At 35.3% G+C, this 20566-nt stretch overlaps 3 protein-coding genes across 3 annotated transcripts in view; 1 reads left to right on the forward strand and 2 right to left on the reverse strand.

Annotated features, from left to right (window-relative positions):
- Positions 1-11261, forward strand: part of LOC132742472 (uncharacterized) — a 51038-nt gene extending 39777 nt beyond the window's left edge. The window contains exons 18-20 of the mRNA XM_060730903.1: positions 723-908; positions 4521-4632; positions 8462-11261. Coding sequence (XP_060586886.1) covers positions 723-908; positions 4521-4632; positions 8462-9345 — 1182 coding nt within the window. The 3' untranslated portion in view covers positions 9346-11261. The remainder of the gene's footprint in view (positions 1-722; positions 909-4520; positions 4633-8461) is intronic.
- A 4856-nt stretch (positions 11262-16117) lies between these two features.
- On the reverse strand, positions 16118-17502 carry LOC132742463 (inner ear-specific collagen-like). Its single transcript, XM_060730893.1, has 2 exons — positions 17064-17502; positions 16118-16570 (listed from the first exon to the last, which is right to left on the reverse strand). The coding sequence occupies exons 1-2, from the start codon at positions 17440-17442 to the stop codon at positions 16164-16166; spliced, it is 786 nt and encodes a 261-aa protein (XP_060586876.1). The 5' UTR covers positions 17443-17502; the 3' UTR covers positions 16118-16163.
- Positions 17503-19296: 1794 nt separating this feature from the next.
- LOC132742464 (collagen alpha-1(VIII) chain-like) lies at positions 19297-20566 on the reverse strand (the record flags this gene model as incomplete). Its single annotated transcript, XM_060730894.1, is given in 2 exon segments — positions 19297-19749; positions 20335-20566. Coding segments are annotated over 2 exon segments (639 nt in total), but the record flags the coding sequence as incomplete, so codon positions are not given.

The following is a 20566-nucleotide window of genomic DNA, read 5'->3' on the forward strand; positions in this document are numbered from 1 at the left end:
AGTTCATATTATACATATTTGTGTTTGCATTAAAATAAAATGGATTCTGAATGATTTGAATAAAATTATGTCTTTAATTATGAGTTCAGCAATGATGAGTAGATTGTTTACCTTATCAAAAGGCTTGGGGGGCCTTTATTAGGGGAGGGGTGTTTATTAGGAATTTTACGGCACATGGTAAATATAGGACCGTACATGGCAAAGTTTTTAAGGTTGCTGTTGATTTCAAACCACTTGGCTTTCAATAAAAGGACATGTGAGGAAGCTAGCTTATGAAAGATTGGTGGTTCTACTTGGGTGCCTGTCTGTGCCTCAAATTGTCAAACAATGAAATAATGATTCACTAAATATTTTTCTAATAATTATATTATTTCAAATATTATTGTCATAATGCTTTAATAAGATACATGTATAAACAAAATGCAATAATTTGTAAAAATGTACTTATATAATCAATATAGTTCCTCTTTACTACCAATATTAATAACATTCATTCATGAGTTAACAAATAGGGAGTATTTGCAATAGTGCAATAAAGGGATACAACACTAATTCTTGATATCATTTTAGCGTAGAAGCAAAATCATGATATTTCTATTCAACATCAATTTTAAAATTTATTGAAATAATTTACAATAAAGATATGGCCTATTGTGTATTATATAAAATTTTCCATGTCACTACTATGTTCATATATAAATTGTGTTGTTTATGAATTTTAGAGTGAAGAATATGAAGGTCCCGCCATAGATTCCTTTGTAGGAAAGACTTGTAAAATAAGGAAGGAACAATACCGTCGTATAGAGTTACGTGACCTGTTCACTTACTTGGAGAAAGTCGTGTTTAAGTACAACAGTTCATTACAAAGGTACTATGGAAGAATTCCGAGACATGCTATCTTACAAGAGGTATAAATCTAATGATTAGATCAATATTATATTCCTGATAAAGATATGAGCCGCATCACGACAAAACCAACATAGTGTGTTTGCAACCAGCATGAATTCAGATCAGCCTGGGCATCTGCCCAGTCTGATCAGGATCCATGCTGTTCGCTTACAAACCCTATAACAAGTAGAGAAACTGATAGCAAAGAGCATGTATCCTGATCAGACTGCGTGGATGCGCAGGCTGGTCTGGATCCATGCTGGTCGCAAAACCCATTATGTTGGTTTTGTCATGGCCCGGCTCAATTATGACTTTATTTATTCTGGTAGATTAGTAGTTTTAGTCTAGTGATAGTTTGTACCTAACTTATTGAGTGTAGAGGCAAGTAACCAGAAATCTCAGAAAATAGCAAAATTCCCATGGCTACTGAAATTTTATTGCATTATATTTACTACATGTTGTTTAAAAACTTCTAAAGAGATGCAAGGTTTTAGTACAACTTCATTGCTATTTAAATTGATATATTAAAAACACATGGTTCGGTTTAAACATATTTATTAAAGCTCGATTGCGAAACAATTTATTGCAACTATATGATATTAATCACTTTCGAGTGCGCTTCTTGAAACCAACCAGTACTGGTGTCATATGAAGAAACATGGTAGTGACCCGAGTAGAGCTAGAACCCATGATCTCTGGGTTGGGAGGCAGACACCTTAACCACTAGGCCACATCTCCCCACATGGACTACTGCACCTTGGAGAAAAAAATTTTGGAATCAATCCATACATGTCTATCTGACTATCTTAGGGCATATTGTTTTTCTCATATTCACAGAGTTATTGTTTGTTTAGATCACTACAGGACAGGGCTCCAGATAATGTTTTAGGGCAATGAGTATTTACTCATTGATTTTTTTGTGAATGAGTAAAACTTGAAATCTTAAATTTGGCAGTAGTAATTTTACTCCTTGAAATGTATGTAAAAGAGTAAAACATTTATTATGCTTCCATGTTTATTGCATTATTGTCCCCCGCCTTTTCGAAGAAAAAAGGGGGATATAGAAATAGGCTCCGTCCGTCTGTCCGTCCGTCTGTCCGTCCGCACTCACAGGAGAGTAATTATGTGGCTAGAGGGACAATAGGTTCTCTTTGATGTCATTCATTCCGTAATGCTTTTATGTGGCTATTTTCTTTTGCGTGGCTAAAATGAACAATAGAGAGAACAGTAGAGTAGCCACATAATTACTGTCCTGTGAGAACGTCCGTCCGTCTGTCTGTCCGTCCGTCCGTCACACTTTTGTGTCCGGTCCATAACTTTGTCATTTATGAAAGGAATTTGAGATAACTTGGCACAAATGTTTATTATAATAAGACGATGTGTCATGCGCAACAACCAGACTCCTACCTCCAGGGTCAAGGTTGCACTTGCTCATTCAAGGTCAACATTGCCTATTTGAGGGTATATGTCTTGTCTGGTCCATAACTTTCTTATCTATGAAGGGATTTTGTAAATACTTGCCATAATTGTTCACAATAATCAGACGATGTGACATGCGCAAAAACCAGTCACCTACCTTCAAGGTCAAGGTCACACTTGGAGGTCAAATATTAACATAGTCTGTTACAGGATATATTTTGTGTCTGGTCCATAACTTTGTCATTTATCAAAGGAATTTGAAATAACTTGGCACAAATGTTTGTTATAACAAGAGGATGTGTCATGCGCAACAACTCATTCAAGGTTAACATTGTCTATTTGAGGATATATGTCGTGTCCGGTCCATAACTTTCTTATCTATGAAGGGATTTTGTAAATACTTGCCATAATTGTTCACAATAATCAGACGATGTGTCATGCGCTAAAACCAGTCACCTATCTTCAAGGTCAAGGTCACACTTGGAGGTCAAATATTAACATAGTCTGTTACAGGGTATATTTCGTGTCCGGTTTATAACTTGGTCATTTATCAAAGGAATTTGAGATAACTTGGCACAAATGTTTGTTATAATAAGACGATGTGTCATGCGCAACAACCAGACCCCTACCTCCAGGGTCAAGGTCGTACTTGCTCATTCCAGGTCAACATTGTCTATTTGAGGGTATATGTTGTGTCCTGTCCATAACTTTCTTATCTATGAAGGGATTTTGTAAATACTTGCCATAATTGTTCACAACAATCAAATGATGTGTCATGCGCAAAAAATGGTCACCTACCTCCATGGTCAAGGTCACACTTGGAGGTCAAATACTTACATAGTCTGTTACAGGGTATATTTCGTGTCCGGTCCATAACTTTTTCATAGATCCAAGGATTTTGAAAATATTTCGCACAAAAAGTAACTATAATAAGAGGATGTGTCATGCGCAACACCTGCATCCCTACCTCCAAGGTCAAGGTCACACTTAGAGGTCAAAAATTAACATAGTCTGTTATAGGGTATATTTTGTGTCAAATCTAGAACTTCTTCATAGTTCAAGGGATTTTGAAATAACTTGGCACAAATAGTCACCATAATAAGACAATATGTAAGGTACAACACCTGCACCCCTACATCCAAGGTCAAGGTCACACTTAGAGGTCAAAGGTTAACAGAGTCTGTTATTTGGTATATTTTTTGTCCCGTCCATTACTTCTTCATAGATTAAGGGATTTTGAAAATACTTGGGACAAATAGTCCCAATGATTAGATGATATGTCATGCGTAACATCTGTGTCCCTACCTCCAAGGTCAAGGTCACACTTAGAGATCAAAGATTTACATAGTCTGTTATTATAAGGGTATATTTTGTGTCCAATCTATAACTTCTTCATAGTTCAAGGGATTTTGAAAATACTTGGCACAAATAGTCTCAATAATAAGACGTTATGTCATGCACAACACCTGCTCTCTACCTCCAAGGTCAAGGTCACACTAAGAGGTCAAAGCTTAACATGATAGATTTTTAAATTCCGTGTTTCATTTTATTTTTTTAACAAATTCATTGTTACTGTACATTTGCAGATCTAGCATTGATCATAATTTTGGAGTAAATGTCCTGAGATCCATTATAACCTCAATCTTTTGAAATAGCACAATTTTATGCTTCATATAAAACTTCCCGAGGCGGGGGATGTTGGTAACTCTGTTACAAATTCTTGTTATAATTGTAATACAAGATATGTCAAAGTCATTTCTTTTACTTTTTGGACTCCCTTGGTTTATAATCTTGCATTTCTAAACGGCATACATTTTATCTGAACCTGAGGCATGTTTCTGTTGCTCATACGTGGCAGCGCTAATTATTTCATTAATTATTTATTACCTTCACAATTACTTTTGGGTCGATTTTTTTTTTGGCTGAAAATACGAGTCAATCGTTTGAACTTTTGACAGCGACACAGAAGAAATTAAAAATAAGATAATCACCGAGTTTACTTTCGGTTACGTTTACTCAAAAGAAATGTTGCTCAATGCGTAACCTGAATTTTGTGTACGTTTCCATACGCTTAAATTTTGTTTTGAATGTGTAAATGTGAAATTTCCATGCGTAATTTACGTGTATAAGCATCTTATCATGAGCCCTGTACATGTGCAATTTGAACATGATGTAGATGAGTACATGTTGGGTTTTTTTTTCCATTGTTACAGGGCATCAATCTAATATCTGCATTAGGCCAGCGAGAAGAATTGCTGAGGGAATGTATTGAAGATGGGCAGCAGTATGAGAAAACATTGGAAGCTAAGTTAAAGCAACAAATAGGTAATTTTATGATAAATGTGTATTTCTATGAAAAGCCATGTCTTTATCATTTTACTTCTGTACAAACTTAAGGAGGTTTGGTCTTTTCTTTTGCCCCGCCCCAGGGGGTCATTGATTTTCCCTTTATGCATATAAGAAAAACTTAAAAAATCTTATTTTAAAGAAATCAAAGAGCTAGAGCTAAGATATTGAGCATGAAACATGTTCTAATGGATGTCTACCAAGTTTGTTCAAATAAGAGCCCTTGGGTCAAAATTGGCTCTGCCCTGGGGGTCATTGATTTTCCTTATATGTGTAAAGTAAAAACTTAAAAAATCTTCTTTGAAAAAAATCAAATAGCTAGAGTTAGATACTAAGCATGAAAGATCTTCTAGTGAGTGTCTACAAAGTTTGTTCAAATAAAAGCCCTGGAGTCAAAATTTGCCCCACCCCGGGGGTCATTCATTTTCCTTATATGTATATAGCAAAAACTTAAAAAAATCTTCTTTGAAAAAAACTCAAATAGCTAGAGTTTAGATATTAAGCATGAAGCATCTTCTAGTGATTGTCTACAAAGTTTGTTCAAATAAAAGCCTTGGGGTCAAAATTGGCCCAGCCCCGGGGACATTCATTTTCCTTATATGTATTTAGCAAAAACTTAGAATCTTCTTTGAAAAAACCTGAATAGCTAGAGTTTAGATATTAAGCATGAAACATTTTCTAGTAAGTTTCTACAAAGATTGTTCAAAATAAAGCCCTGGGGTCAAAAACTGGCCCTGCCCCAGGGGTGTCATTGTTTTTTTTACTATGTGTGTAAAGAAAAAACTTTAAAAAATCCAACGAGCTAGACCTTAGATGTTTAGCATGAAACATCTTCTAATTGGTGTCTACCAAGTTTATTCAAATAAAAGCCCTGGGGTTTAAACTGGCCCGGCTCCGGGGGCCTAAATACAGTTGAGCAACTTCAGGGCCATCATGGCCCTCTTGTTTTAAGATCTTAGTACATTTGTCTTAAATTTGATTTTCTTGAAATAACTTGGCTCATTTTGGGGCATATAGCTTTAAATCTAAATTAATCTAAATTTATGTATGATTATTCAATGATAGCTGGGTTTCATATTTCTAGGGTGTTTTTTTTTAAATCAATTAACAGAAGTTTGTTTTCTACTTGTGTTGCTTTTAAAGAAAACTTTAAAAATAATCCTCAGCTTTTGAAATTTGAAAGCTCCCACAAGGCTAAGTGAACAAAATTGACTACATTGTATATGTCCTGTATATGAATATTTAAATTAGATTAAATCAAATATTTAAATCCACAGTGCTCTTAATATGCTATGTATTTGTTACAAGTTCAGACATGAAATGAGCCGCGTCATGACAAAACCAACATAATGGGTTTGCGACCAGCATGGATCCAGACCAGCCTGAGCATCCGCGCAGTCTGATCAGGATCCATGCTGTTCATTATCAGTTTATGTACTTGTAATAGGGTTTGTAAGCGAACAGTATGGATCCTGATCAGACTGTGCAGTTGCGCAGGCTGGTCAGGATCCATGCTGGTCGCAAAAGCACTATGTTTTTTATATGCCCGAAAGGGCATATTATGTTATACCCCCTGGCGTCCGTCTGTCTGTCTGTCTGTCTGTCTGTCTGTCTGTCCGTCCGTCCGTACGTACGTACGTACGTCCGTCCGTCCGTCCGTCTGTTAGCAATTTGGTTTCCGGAGCATAACTTAAGTTCCATTTGGCCCACAATGTTCAAACTTCATAGGATGATTGTCCATATTGGGTAGAAGACCCCTATTGATTTTGGGGTCAAAAGGTCAAAGGTCAAGGTCACTATGACCTTAAAACTGAAAACAGTTTCCGGAGCATAACTTAAGTTCCATTTGGCCCACAATGTTCAAACTTCATAGGATGATTGTCCATATTGGGTAGAAGACCCCTATTGATTTTGGGGTCAAAAGGTCAAAGGTCAAGGTCACTATGACCTTAAAACTGAAAACAGTTTCCGGAGCATAACTTAAGTTCCATTCGACCAACAATGATCAAACTTCATAGGTTGATTGTCCATATAAGGTAGAAGACCCCTATTGATTTTGGGGTCACAAGGTCAAAGGTCAAGGTCGCTATTACCTTGATACTGAAAACAGTTTCCGGAGCATAACTTAAGTTCCATTTGACCCACAAAGTTCAAACTTCATAGGATGATTGTTCATATTGGGTAAAAGACCCCTATTGATTTTGGGGTCACAAGGTCAAAGGTCAAGGTCGCTATTACCTTGATACTGAAAACAGTTTCCGGAGCATAACTTAAGTTCCATTTGACCCACAAAGTTCAAACTTCATAGGATGATTGTTCATATTGGGCAAAAGACCCCTATTGATTTTGGGGTCACAAGGTCAAAGGTCAAGGCCACTATTACATTGATACTGTAAACAGTTTCTGGAGCATAACTTAAGTTCCAATTGACCCACAGTGTTCAAACTTCATAGGATGATTGTCCATATTAGGTAGAAGACCCCTATTGATTTTGGGGTCACAAGGTCAAAGGTCAAGGTCACTATTACATTGATACTGGAAACAGTTTCTGGAGCATAACTTAAGTTCCATTTGACCCACAGTGTTCAAACTTCATAGGATGATTGTCCATATTAGGTAGAAGACCCCTATTGATTTTGGGGTCAAAAGGTCAAGGTCACTATATCCTATAAACTGAAAACAGTTTCTGGAGCATAACTTAAGTTCCATTTGGCCCACAATATTCAAACTTCATAGGATGATTGTCCATATTGGGCAGAAGACCCCTATTGATTTTGGGGTCACTAGGTCAAAGGTCAAGGTCACAATTACCTTAAAACCAAAAACAGTTTCCGGGGCATAACGTAAGTTCCATTTGGCCCACAATATTCAAACTTCGTAGGATGATTGTCCATATTGGGTAGAAGACCCCTATTGATTTATGGGTCACAAGGTCAAAGGTCAATGTCACTTTTACCTTAATACTGAAAACAGTTTCTAGAGCATAATTAAAGTTCCAATTGGCCAACAATATTCAAACTTTTTAGGATGATTGTCCATATAAGGTAGAAGACCCCTATTGATTTTGGGGTCAAAAGGTCAAAGGTTAAGTTCATTATTAATAACTTAAGTATTAATCAACCTACAGCTGTAAAATTTTATAGGATGAACAGCTAATTCCCATGTCTTATAAATGCTTCATCCTTATTAAAAAAAAAAAAACACTTTCGGGCATATAATGCTCCGCCTAGCGGTGCTCTTGTTTTGTTATGACGCAACTCAAATAATAATTCAGTTTGCTAAACAAAATGGCTACAAGAGCTAAAAGAAGAAAAAAACATCAAAACTTAAACAACTTTCTTTAAGTTAGTTTTCTACAAAAAATTCTCAGAGGGCATCCATGGCTGAGTGGTTAAGGTTATTGGCTTGAAACCACTTGCCCCTTACTGCTACAGGTTTAAGTCTTGCCAGTGACTTTTGATTCTTTCATGAAAGAGTGCTGTCAAGCAAGCTTATGGATTGCCTGTGATTCTTCTCAGGTGCCTGTTTGTGCCTGAAATAATGCACAGAAGGGCACCCGAGGTCTTTCTCTGCCAGTAAAGCTTGGTAGTGGCCATATGCCCCTGCCCCCCTCCCCCTCCAAAAGTAAGAAAAGAAAAAAAAATGTTCAAATTGTTCCAAACCAGGAATAACTAGGTAAATAAATCTTGCAGATGTAGACAATATCTTGTAAGGGCTATCATCAAGTCCCTCTTGCTTTATAAGACTTCTGAAGTGTAACATTTTGTAAAGTTTAAAGGTGTGGTAAATATTCTTATTTTATTTTCAGATTCGTTCGTGGAATCCGGAGTACCTGAAGCCATTTTAAGAAATTTTCTAAAGAGTGTTGAAAAGTCTGTATTAATCCATACAAAAACTAAGAAGAAAAATGAGCCAGTTGAGGTGTTAGATTTGGAAGAAAATGATTCTGTCCTTGAATATAAGCAGTTGCGTCCAGGAAATTTTCAAGAAATTCCACTACCAGAGAGTAAACTGGTGCGTGTGGCAGATTATAATCCAGGTAAAGACAAGATTGTAAAATCAGAGGCTGGAAACATTACAACTGTGCAAATTGTCAAAAGTAATGGTGATAAAAAGGAAGTTTTATCATATATCAGTCTCCTTGAAAATCAAATTGAACACCAATATGATGAGAGTAGTTTTAGAGTGTCTATTCCATCTGCTGCGCATAATCCTGACACTTTTGAAGATCAAGAATCTGAAAATGATAAAGTGAAAGATAACAAGGTTAGTGATGGAGTATCCAGCAAACTTCATAACAATGATGATGATGGCAATCAACAAGAATCTAGCCCTGCTAAAACAGGTGGTTCCTTAATTACTAATAACATTTCCAGCAATACAACCATTACTACCATACAATCAAATGCTGAAACAAGCAATGTTATTAAAACTACTCATGAACAGCAAGGTTCTCATTGTGCTCAACCTATTTCTATTGAAGACACTCCTACAAAGACTGTTCAGAGTGGCAGTAGGATTGTTTCATGTACAGTTACTCCAGGTCAGAAATCTTCAAGTGATGAAGATGAAGTAAGAAGTTCTACTGGTGATGCATTGATGGACCATGAAGGTGACTTTATGAACAGTGATCAGTGGGGTGAAGCAAGTAAATTAGAAACTCCTAAACAATTGGACAGTGTATCATTGTGAGGGTAGCCAGTTGGTAGATGCTACACAAATTTACAATGCAAAATTATTAGGCCAACCATTTATATACCTTGCTAATTGACAATGTAATATTGTCAGGCAAACCAATTAGAAGATCTGATGCAACATTGTTAGGCTAGCCATTTAGATTCCTTACAAAAATGGACAATGCAATATTGTTAGGCCAACCAATTAGAAGTTCCCTTTCAAATTGACAATGCAACATTGTTAGGCTAGCAATTTATATTCAATGCAATATTGTTAGGCCATTCAATTAGACCTTACAAAGTGACAACACAAAATGGAGATGGCAACCAGTTAAAGGGATCTTATACAAATTTGTATTGCAACATGGCGAGTCTAGCAGATTAGAAAGCAATGTGATTAAGGCAGCCAATTGGAAGATTCCTTACAAATTGACAGTAGTTCTGTAATTAAGTGAAAATGCTTTGTATAAATTCCAGCCTATGAGTGGATGTTATGCATACTGTGTGATGATTTATCTTTTGCACATTTTGAAATTCAGAGTTTATATTGGAAAGTCTTCTTTGACAGAGGTGTGTTGTTGATCAAGCTGAGTAAAATTAAGCTTACAAATTCTGTGCTAGTAAGTGGCCTGTGATGGTGAGAATTTCAGTGCGACTGTTGCCATAATAAAATGTGTTCTCTATTTGTTTGATATAAGGAAAAGAATTCATGTGTATATGCATATTATGAAATCAGATTTTACTGAAACATTTGAACATTTATTCAGGGAATTAATGGTAAAATTGTCAGTAGATATTGTACTGTTGCAAGTGTTATTATCTACAAATTTATGTGCTATATAGCTGTTACTAAGACCCTTCTATGTTATCATTTGATTCTTTTCTATCTTGGAATCACAATGGTTTCTTTGAGTAAAGAGCTTTGATATTTAATTAGTTATGTATGTTTTTTGGGTTTTTTTTGACAAATTACTTAGCTAAGTTATATGGCTCAAGTTATATAAGCTTCAACTATTTACGCATAGTCAGGTTACCTGTCAGAAGATCTTATGATAACAAAATTGAAATACTACACAATTCTCTATTTTTTTCAAACTAAAAATTAGTTGAAACATTTGAAGCATTCATTTAAATACATAATATATGAGCTCTAATTTTATGTTAAAAGTTGCGCTTTATTATAAGTTATACTAATAAAGCATGTTTGAAGAAGTTATTAGTGATATTTAACTTTTAATTATATTAGACTGAATAATTATATATACAATATCCAATGTATGATGTAAGCCTAAGATTGGAAACGAAGGTGGAAAAGCATTTGAAATTTTCAAAATGTGTTAATTCTTTAATCTACGACCATCAATTATGTTAAGTACATGTAAATTGATTTGTCTTCATGTGTATTTAAATAATGACTGTTACTGATGTTAGTATTGACGTAAGGAGATTCCTGACCTGCTGAATTTCTAAAAACGACTTGTGAGTTAGTCAGTCAACAGTTTAAAGCCTGGTCAGACTTGGCAGTAGTACAGGCTGGCCTGGCTCTATACTGGTTCTAAAGTTTAAATCACTGAGTTTGTGAAGGTGAACGGTTAATGAATGCTAACCTCTGTTTATATTGATTGTGTTACATGCTTAGCAACTTAAAGTAAGTTCTTAGATATTGTAAAAATGTGTTCTTGAATCCAAGGCAGCTGTAATTAAAACCCCAGTTTCTTTGTTTGTGTAGATATATCATTTACATTTGTATGTGATGTGTTAGTAGTAACTGTGTGGTACTAGTGAAGGTGTTATACTAGTTACTACTGCGTGTTACTAGTTACCATGTGTTACAAGTTTGCATGTAATACTAGTTAGTGTGTGTCACTAGTTACCTGGTAATACTAGTTACTGTATGTTACTAGTAACCGTGTGTTACTAGTTACCATGTGTTACAAATTAAGGTGTAATACTAGTTACTGCGTCTTACTAGTTACCTGGTAATACTAGTTACTGTGTGTTTCTAATTACTGTGGTACTAGTTACCTGGTTATACTAGTTACTGTGTGTTACTAGTTACCTGGTAATACTAGTTACCATGTGTTATTAGTTACTGTGTGGTACTAGTTATTTACTGTGTGTTACTAGTAACTGTGTACTAGTTACCTTGTGTTACTAGTTACCGTGTGTTACTGTATGAATGTTTATTAAGTTTTGCTGATTACACTGTCTGAAGATAGTTATTTCCCTTGATCTCTTATATTATGAAATAACTATGTAGATATGTACAGATTCTTTTCTACTGGAATAATAAAATATTTCATATTTGTATTAAAGTATGTTATATATAAGCAGTATAACCACATTATACCCCCTGCTGTATAACATTGAAGAATTCAGTGTTGATAACCTACACATTTATATATCATTCATCTCATATTTTATTTAAGCTATCATCTAAAACTCATCAAAATTGAAACATATGAATGTGTATTTTTTCCTATTAAAAAAATTGTTATTGTATGAAGTCATTTAACTTCATTTATGTTTCCATTGTGCTTTTTTTAGATAAATTAATGAAATATCCGATTAAATTAGTGAAATAAGTAAAGGATATATCAACTTACTGTGGTAATTATTTTTGAACACTATATACTGATAAAAAAAACATGTTTATTGTTTTGTTTTTAATGAATAGTGAATACTAGTATATCTTGTTTTGAATTAAACAATCCCTGTATATTTATAATATAAGAATATTTGAAATTGTTTTATATCTTGCTAAGCTGATACTTTTATGTTTTGTAAAACAACAACTATCTTTGGGTGAAGTTGATTTGTAATTCCTTACCATGCTGAAATTTATAAACAGACTTGATCTTCATTTAATTGTTGAACTGTCTCATAATAAATTTCTGGGGTACAAGAGTTTAGTAGCTTTCGGTATATATAGAGCTTTTATTGACAAACATGAAAACCTGATTCCAGCACTTTTAAGTGTTGAAAATTGAGTACCAATCAAGCCGGTGCTTGGGGGCATGAGGGATGTTGCACGTTTTCATTATCCCTCTTGTATAGATCTGCAATATGTATAGACTTAATCAAACAGTGTCTGCAATTTTCATGTAATTTTGTTGTGATTAATGCTTCCGAGGACCTTTTTTCCAGGTTTCTGTAGGTTGGGCTGCAGGTTTTAACTTTGTATGTTGCTGCTACCACTTAAACTTTTAAAAGTCCTGTATTTTCTATTTAAGCAGTGCAAAAAGATGTACAGACGTGAATACAAATATATAACAAATAATATTAAACTGTCTTAATATGTCTGCAAAGAAAATGTAACTACGTAAACAAGTATACATATACCAGTATACAATATAATTAGCGTTGTGTCACTTCAGTGTAAACCTCTTTATTTGGTTATACAATTATTTTGAATATGTAAAACGTTATAATAGCATGTAATAAAATATGAATTGATTAATTTTGTTAAAAGTTATATGTACAATGCAATAACTAACTTGTTTTCACAAATACATTTGCTTTCTAATTTCTACCGTTGTATATTTTGTATATAGATATAAGCTAGTCTTGTTTCAATTCTTGTTTATTTAGACCTCATTTACATTTTATTTCCTTGTTTATAATCAATCATTACAGAACATGAGATTAAAAAGAAAAAACAAATATTTCTTAAAAAAATACTTTGTCTTTTCATTTTATTTTTGTTCATTCCCCACATTTTAAGTTGTTGTGTGAATGATTTAGCATCGACTACTACTTGTCCAATTTGTCTACATCCTTGCATAGATCTTTTTCAGGACTTATTCTATTTGTGCTGTTTAGGTGTCGGCAAAAATACCAAAGAAAAGAAGAAAAAGTCCTCTATTTATTAAGAAACTTTTGGCGAAGCAATGAGAGAGCCGCCACTTAATGCTCTGGATTTATCTTTGTAATAAAATAAAGATACTAGCGCAATTTGCATTTTGATAAAAAATATGATGTTTACTAAAATCAAACAAATTCTTTCTAAGTCATTACTGAGAGTGGAATGTGTGTAAATGTTCATTTTAGTAGACACCAGTGATGGAAAAATGCAGTGTCATCATTACTGATTGGAGAAATGTAGAAGACCACCAAACGGTTCATTAGCCTGACATGTTGATGATAACATAAAACGTTTACATGACGTTTCCAACAATATACTTATATCGGAGTTCCAATGGAAATACCATTTCCCTTATCTCAATCGATTCCTCTGGACCCTCTCCGTCAAATTCTGAACACAGAAAGAATAAGGTATTTCGGTCTAATCTACGCAAAGAAAACTTAACATGTAAACATGCTTGTAGTTGATGATTAAATTCATATTGTCCAACAATATTGACCTGGCACTTCATTAATTTTCGTAAAGGTCATTTGAATAAACACTGACCAGTATCTACCGAATACATATATAATATATTTGCTTAATTCACTTGTCAGAGAGTGTGGTGTATTGGTATAGATGTCGGATTACCGATCTGAAGATCTATGGTTCGAATCTTTACCAACACCACGTTATTTTTTTTAATTTACCTGCAAGAATTAATTTGAAATAGTTTTACAAGACCTGGTTTTAAAAACCTTTTACGTGGTGTTTTTATACACAATCATATATTTTATTTTATAACAGTATCTTTCAACGGTTCTTTTTGTGACATTATGCAGTCGTTTGTGATTTAGCGCATACACGCTATAAAGGCAATTATTAAAAATACCACACTGATGGTGCACACAAATAAAAGATTTGCAATAGTTTTAATTATAATTTTAAAATTAAAATGAAAAAAAAACCAACAACAAGTTGCTGTAATAGAATTCGAACTACCAGATTCGAACTACCAGATTACGTCTACATTCTTCAAGTGAAGTGAAAGTCCTTTACCAACTGCGCTAAGATGGATTTTTAAGTTACACAATTTTAACAATTCAATATTTACATTCATATAGATTTACAAGCAGATCGTAAAGTTTACGGAATATACCGACTACAGGGTCAAATGCAAGAGTGCCAGGTCAATGTTGTTGGACAATTTTTTTTGTTTAATACCAAAATATCCAGTAAAAATCCACCTCAATTAAGTCATGTTTTTGTTTACATCTAAAACCGAGGTTGTTACAGATAATAGTCGACATGTTCCGATTGCTCTTATATTCATTTATACGATATATCATCCGTTCTGTATAGATATTTGATGTGTTGCGTTCGTTATTTAATTGGTACGGTTCAACCTGTTCCAAAGTCCGCCTTGTTATTAGGAAGTCGCACCCATTAGCAGGGTGCTGGCGGAAGTTACATACACGAATGTCATGGAGATGACTCAAATTGAGATGACTCATCTTTGTGAAAGTAGTGAAAAAAACGTCACTAAATATATGGCTAAATGATGCCCCCAAAAAGGCAAAAATAGATCTATATGATTTTTGTCTGATCAATTTGTATACGTTACATGTCAACGCGAATCAATTCTACACGAGTATATGGAAAAGCATCGATCATGTTTCAAACAAATAATCAAAGCAAAGATGACGCTGAATTTGTTTGTGTCTTAGAATGTCAGAAAGGTGAAGGTTGTGAGATTATAAACCAATTTGTTTTCTTTTTATAGTGCCACCAATGCTGTTTCCAATGTTGTAACTGTAGTAAATTGGCTATAAAAGCTAATTACAATGTTTATTTGCTTTAAACAATTTAAAAAAAGTTGCCCTACCTTTGATTTGAACTCCAGACCTCTCACTTCTCAAGCGAGCGTATAACCCCTCAACCACGGGGAAATTATAAGACAACAGTCTGAACAAAACCACATTATTTTAAATTAGGGTTTGTAACCCTTATTAATTTCGAGATATTTCGAGATATTTTGTTCACGGTAAACCTGTTGTTTAACACTGATGTAAATAATCATGGAGCTTTATATAAGCATGTATATCTGTAAAGAATTACACAATATTAGAAATCTTCGACCAATCGGAAACTATTTTTTCTTTCCCATTGAAGGCTTGAAAATTAATGCGCCTGTCATTTGACAATCTTTACGCATTGATCTCCCCTTAATTTTTCGGCGTTATTGTACTTATAAAAGGAAGTAACCGCTTCGAGGAGTTTAGACTACTTTCAGTTTTTGCAAATAAGCTTATCAGGGTCTGAATTCGCCACCGTTATTTGTTTGGTCTGACGACCCAAACAAATAACAAATCTACTCGCCTCTTATTGTATTCTCAATGCATTATTATAATATCATTTTAAGCCTGCTTAGAATTTTTCTGTAATTCAAACATTTAAGGGGCGCAAGTGGTTATGGTCGTTGACTATAAATCACTGGTCCCTCACCGCTGTGGGTTCGAATCCAACACGATTTCTATGGAATCTTATACATTGTATACGGAAGCTATCTAGCAAGTTCATTTTTTTTGGAACGTCGTCGTCGGACACGTGCATGATACCTTCTGCGGCGACCCCCCTAAAAAGATATGAAGAATAACAAACCTTACCCTTTTGGAATCATTTTGTTTGCTTCTGACTTTTCCTGATAACTATATTGGAAACCTGTGGTGTTTGCATATATCGTGAGAGGTCTTGGGTTCGAAACCCGATCCAGACAACCGAAAAAAAATACTGTTTTAGTAACTTTTTTTTCCAAAGGATTAGTATTTAAATAGGTATTTAAAATCGTTAAAAAGTTGATATTTTGAACGGAACAACAATTTTGTTCTTCAATAAGTTTTGTAAATCGCTAAATTATTGGTGCAAACAAGATCTTCAAAGAGTCTAAGTTACTGCCAAATAATATTTAATAGATCTTGGAAAATTTAGATTCAATACAGAAACGCCCCGGAAAATGTAGTGAATGTTCCCTGTGCCGTGACGTCTGGCACCTGAAATGTCTCCACCCACACCGTGTCTCCTCGATTCACCTTTATGATTGCTGCATTACCTCCTTGCAGGTTTTGCTCTCCGAAATGACCTTCAACGGCAGCGCCATTCTGGACACCTCCGTTTTTTACGAGTTCCAACCAGGTTTCACCAGTGCCATGATGACCAAAGTTATAAGTGAATAGATAAGTTCCGGATAAAGGTGCGGTGAAGACGCCCGTATTGGGTTCATAACCATGGCCGTCATTAAGAAGTACGTTGTCGAATTTAATCGTTTGTTTGTCTCCAAGGTGTTTTACGGCATGTGACATTACAGCAGAGAACGCCACATTTTCAACTTGTCGTATTCCTGAAATGTATATAGAATTGAAATTTACCGCTATAATTTACTGTACTGTCCGGATAAGAAAGGAGCAATTTTCTGTAAGAATAACAGATAAATTTAACCCAAAAACAGATGCTTTAATTTTGGACTGCTTTTCCATTTACAATGTATATTTGACATTGTACTGTAATTGTTATTTTTACCCCTTCAACTACATGTATGTTCATGAGCTAGATATTTTCAAAATATCAGACAATAATTGCTAAATGACCAATGGCACAGCTAAATTAGGATGGACGGACAGTTTCACGTCATGTTCCGACTGCCTGTCTGTTACCACATACATGTAAACTAAAATTTTCTTGCTAGTTATTCGTATCATATTTATAAGTTTACAGTCAAGTGTATGCTCTGTATTTCGTCAATGTCAGTATAAATTCGAATGAATGGACCACGCTTTTCAAAACATGAGATGACGGACTTTATGTTACGGACAAAACAATTATGTCTTGTTTACCTCTTATCTTATTTTTTGTAGGCGACCGATCTGCAGGATTCCCGTTATTTACTTCTGCTCTGACGGAGACAGTCTCTTTTGCACCATTTTCCTCTACAGCAGCCCTTTTAATCTCCCGTTCCAATTCTTCGATTTTCTCGCTCTTCAAAGCTACCGTTGCTGCTAATGACGAAACTTTATCTTCCAAATGCCCAAGCTTGTCAACTTTTCTTTCCAGGGATTTGATCTTGTCGGACATACCCAGAACAATCTCTTCCAGAGTAGCCCTGCTGATTCCATTCAGATTTTTCACATCTTTTGTTTCATCGTTGTCGGCTAGAACATCTTCTAACGTTAACAAAATTACACACACACTTATAAACACCTTTAAGGTTAGCATTCTGTTAACTATTTAAATTAAAAGGGAAAATCTGTTCACATTTTTTTCTTATCTATTTCATGTAGATTGACCTACGATGTATAAGACATTATCAAATGTTTTAATTTAAAATCTTATACCTACATGTGATTGTATATGACACAATGTATAATATGTAAAAGTATGCACGTGTGCTTTAGGTGTGCCTGCATCTGTGTTTATGTTAATTAAGTTTCCATTGATCTGATCTTCTGTTTTTTTCCTGAAATATCTGGACTGGTTTTTAAAACTATATGCCTCCAGATGACTCAAAATATTTCAATAAAATCGATTTTGAGAAAAATGTACTAAGATTTAAGGAAAAGTAAAAAGTGTCAAGATTCAAGAAATATTTTCATATTATGTGCGATTAATGATTTTTCAGTGATTTTTCAGTATTTACAACTATATTTCTACTAACGCAGTAAAGGCTGTCTATGCATATTTTGACCACATTTTGGTAATTTACGTGGTTTGTAAGTGCCATTAATAATGTGTAAATGGCTTCCCTTTGGTTACTTCACAATATGACACATTCAAATACCCTTTCAAAATTTTCTGCGATAAAATACTTAATTGCAATATTAGTTACAAAGCAGGTTTGTAGTCAGTTGCAGATCCCACTGTTTTACCCGTCCAAGCATTCTTCCAACAGAAAGTCATATACAAATGTAATAAAAAAATTGTTAAGCAATTTCAATTGGAACAAGTATCGAATACGGATCTCCTTGGTTTTTATTGTGCTAATGCATCAGCTGCAATATTTATAGCTATAACTTTGTCAGACACCAAAATGTGATATTTATCGCTTGCTGCGATGCTGAATATATTTTATTCACTAAAATATTGTTGTTATTTACGACCAAACAGAGCAGAAATTTTCCTTCAGACAGTAGAAACATGTACGATGGCATATAGGGGGCATAAGAAATATCTATCACGTGCGATAGCTACTACGTGCGCACGCGATAGTTAATAGTGCGCACGCGATTTTAGTTTCGCTACGTTATTATAGCATGTTTACGGTGACATAAAGGGGACATAAGAATTATTTTTGTTTTGTTTTAGATAAATTAATGAAATATCTACGGTGGCACAAAGGTACGGTGGCACTAAGGTGACATGTGTGTGTTTTTATTTATCTCGTGGCCACGAGATACTATGTCGTGGCCACGAGTTATTTAGTCGTGTCACGAGATAGCTAAGTCGTGGCCGCGAGATACTATGTCGTGGCCACAAGTTACTAAGTTGTGGCCACGAGATAGCTAAGACGTGGCCACGAGATACTATGTCGTGGCCACGAGTTACTAAGTCGTGTCCACGAGTTACTTAGTCGTGGCTACGAGATTACTAAGTCGTGGCCACGAGATAGCTAAGTCGTGGCCACGAGCTTCTATGTCGTGGTCACGAGTTACTTAGTCGTGGCCACGAGATAGCTTTCTTAAAATAAGCTAGTGCGCGGGGCGAAGTTTAATAAATAAAACTTCGTCCCGCGGGGGCGCGGAGCGAGATTTAAGAAATAAAACGGCGGGGTCGCGGGAAGAAAACACGCTAATTAGCGGAGGCGCGGGAGGAAATTAAAGAAATAAAACTTAATCGCAAATTAGCGTGTTTTCGTCCCGCGACCCCGCCGTTTTTTTTTGTTGTTAATTCTCGACTTTTCGCTTGGCGGGGTCACGGGGCAAAAACACGAATGGCACAAATCAGCCACCATATTACAGTGTATACAGAAAAAACTGTTGACATTTTGAACCAAAAAAACAAGTTTGCAGACGTTCTTAATTAAATTTTGTAAATCACTAAAATTGGTTGTGCAAACATAATCTTCAAAGAGTCTTTGTTACTTCCAAATAATATTTAATTGATCTTTGAAAATTTATATTCAATACAGAAACACCCCGGAAAATGTAGTGAATGTATCCTGTGCCGACACGTCTGACACTTGCCATGTCTCCACCCACACCGTGTCTCCTTGATTCACCCTAATGATTGCTGCATTACCTCCCTGCAGGTTTTGACCTCCAAAATGACCTTCAACGGCAGCGGCATTCTGGACATTTCCGTTTTTCACGAGTTCCAGCCAGGTTTCACCTGTACCATGATGTCCAAAGTTATAAATAAACAGGTAGGTCCCGGATAAAGGTGCGGTGAAGACGCCAGTACTTGGTACATAACCACTACCGTCATTGAGAAGTACTTTGTCGAATTTAATCGTTTGTTTGTCTCCAAGGTGCTGAACAGCATGTGTCATTACAGCGGAGAACGCCACTGTTTCAACTTGTCGCATTCCTGAAATGTATAAAAGAATTGACATTAAAGTTATGTACAACTATATTTTACTGTACTGTCCGGTTCGTCAACCGTGAAAAGAAAGGAGAAATGGACTTGGTGAAGATCAGATCAATTTAACACACGCACACGCACACACACACACACGCACGCGCGCACACACACACAAAACAAAAAAATGAACCGGCTGTTTAGACTGCTTTTTAATTCATATTTGACATTGGACTGCTATTATTATGTCTACCCTATCAAATATGTTCATATTCCAGAGATGTTTAAAAAAAATCAGACACTAAATTGCTAAATGACCAATGGCTAAACTGAATAAGAATAGATGGACGGTTTCACGTACATGCTGCAGTATTACGTGTGACTATGGACTACTTTCAGAGTTAGGGCAAACCGCCTGTCGGATACTATATGTACAATGCCAATATTTCTTCCTAGTTCTTATAAGTTGACAGTCGAATATCTACTCTGTATTTCGTTAATAGCAGTGTTAATTTGAGAATAGGGTCCACGCTTCTCAAAACATCATAAGATAACGAATTTCTTCTTACAGATAAAACAATGTATTTTCTTTACCTCTTAACTTATTTTTTGTCAACGACCGATCTGCAGGGTTTTCCCCATTATTTACTTCTGCTCTGACGGAGACAGTCTCTTTTGCACCATTTTCCTCTACAGCAGCCCTTTTAATCTCCCGTTCCAATTCTTCGATTTTCTCGCTCTTCAAAGCTACCGTTGCTGCTAATGACGAAATTTTATCTTCCAAATGCCCAAGCTTGTCAACTTTTCTTTCCAGGGATTTGATCTT

This window comes from Ruditapes philippinarum, unplaced genomic scaffold (assembly GCF_026571515.1).
Source record: "Ruditapes philippinarum isolate M1 unplaced genomic scaffold, ASM2657151v2 ctg1155_1_1_1_1, whole genome shotgun sequence".
Taxonomy (NCBI): domain Eukaryota; kingdom Metazoa; phylum Mollusca; class Bivalvia; order Venerida; family Veneridae; genus Ruditapes; species Ruditapes philippinarum.

Bases quoted from the DNA above. Each gene is read 5' to 3' on its own strand.
- LOC132742463 (XM_060730893.1), bottom strand. From the start codon at position 17,442: ATGCTAACCTTAAAGGTGTTTATAAGTGTGTGTGTAATTTTGTTAACG. The intron at 16,571-17,063 runs GTAAACAAGACA...TATACATTTCAG, and splicing joins TACAAAAAATAAGATAAGAG to GAATACGACAAGTTGAAAAT.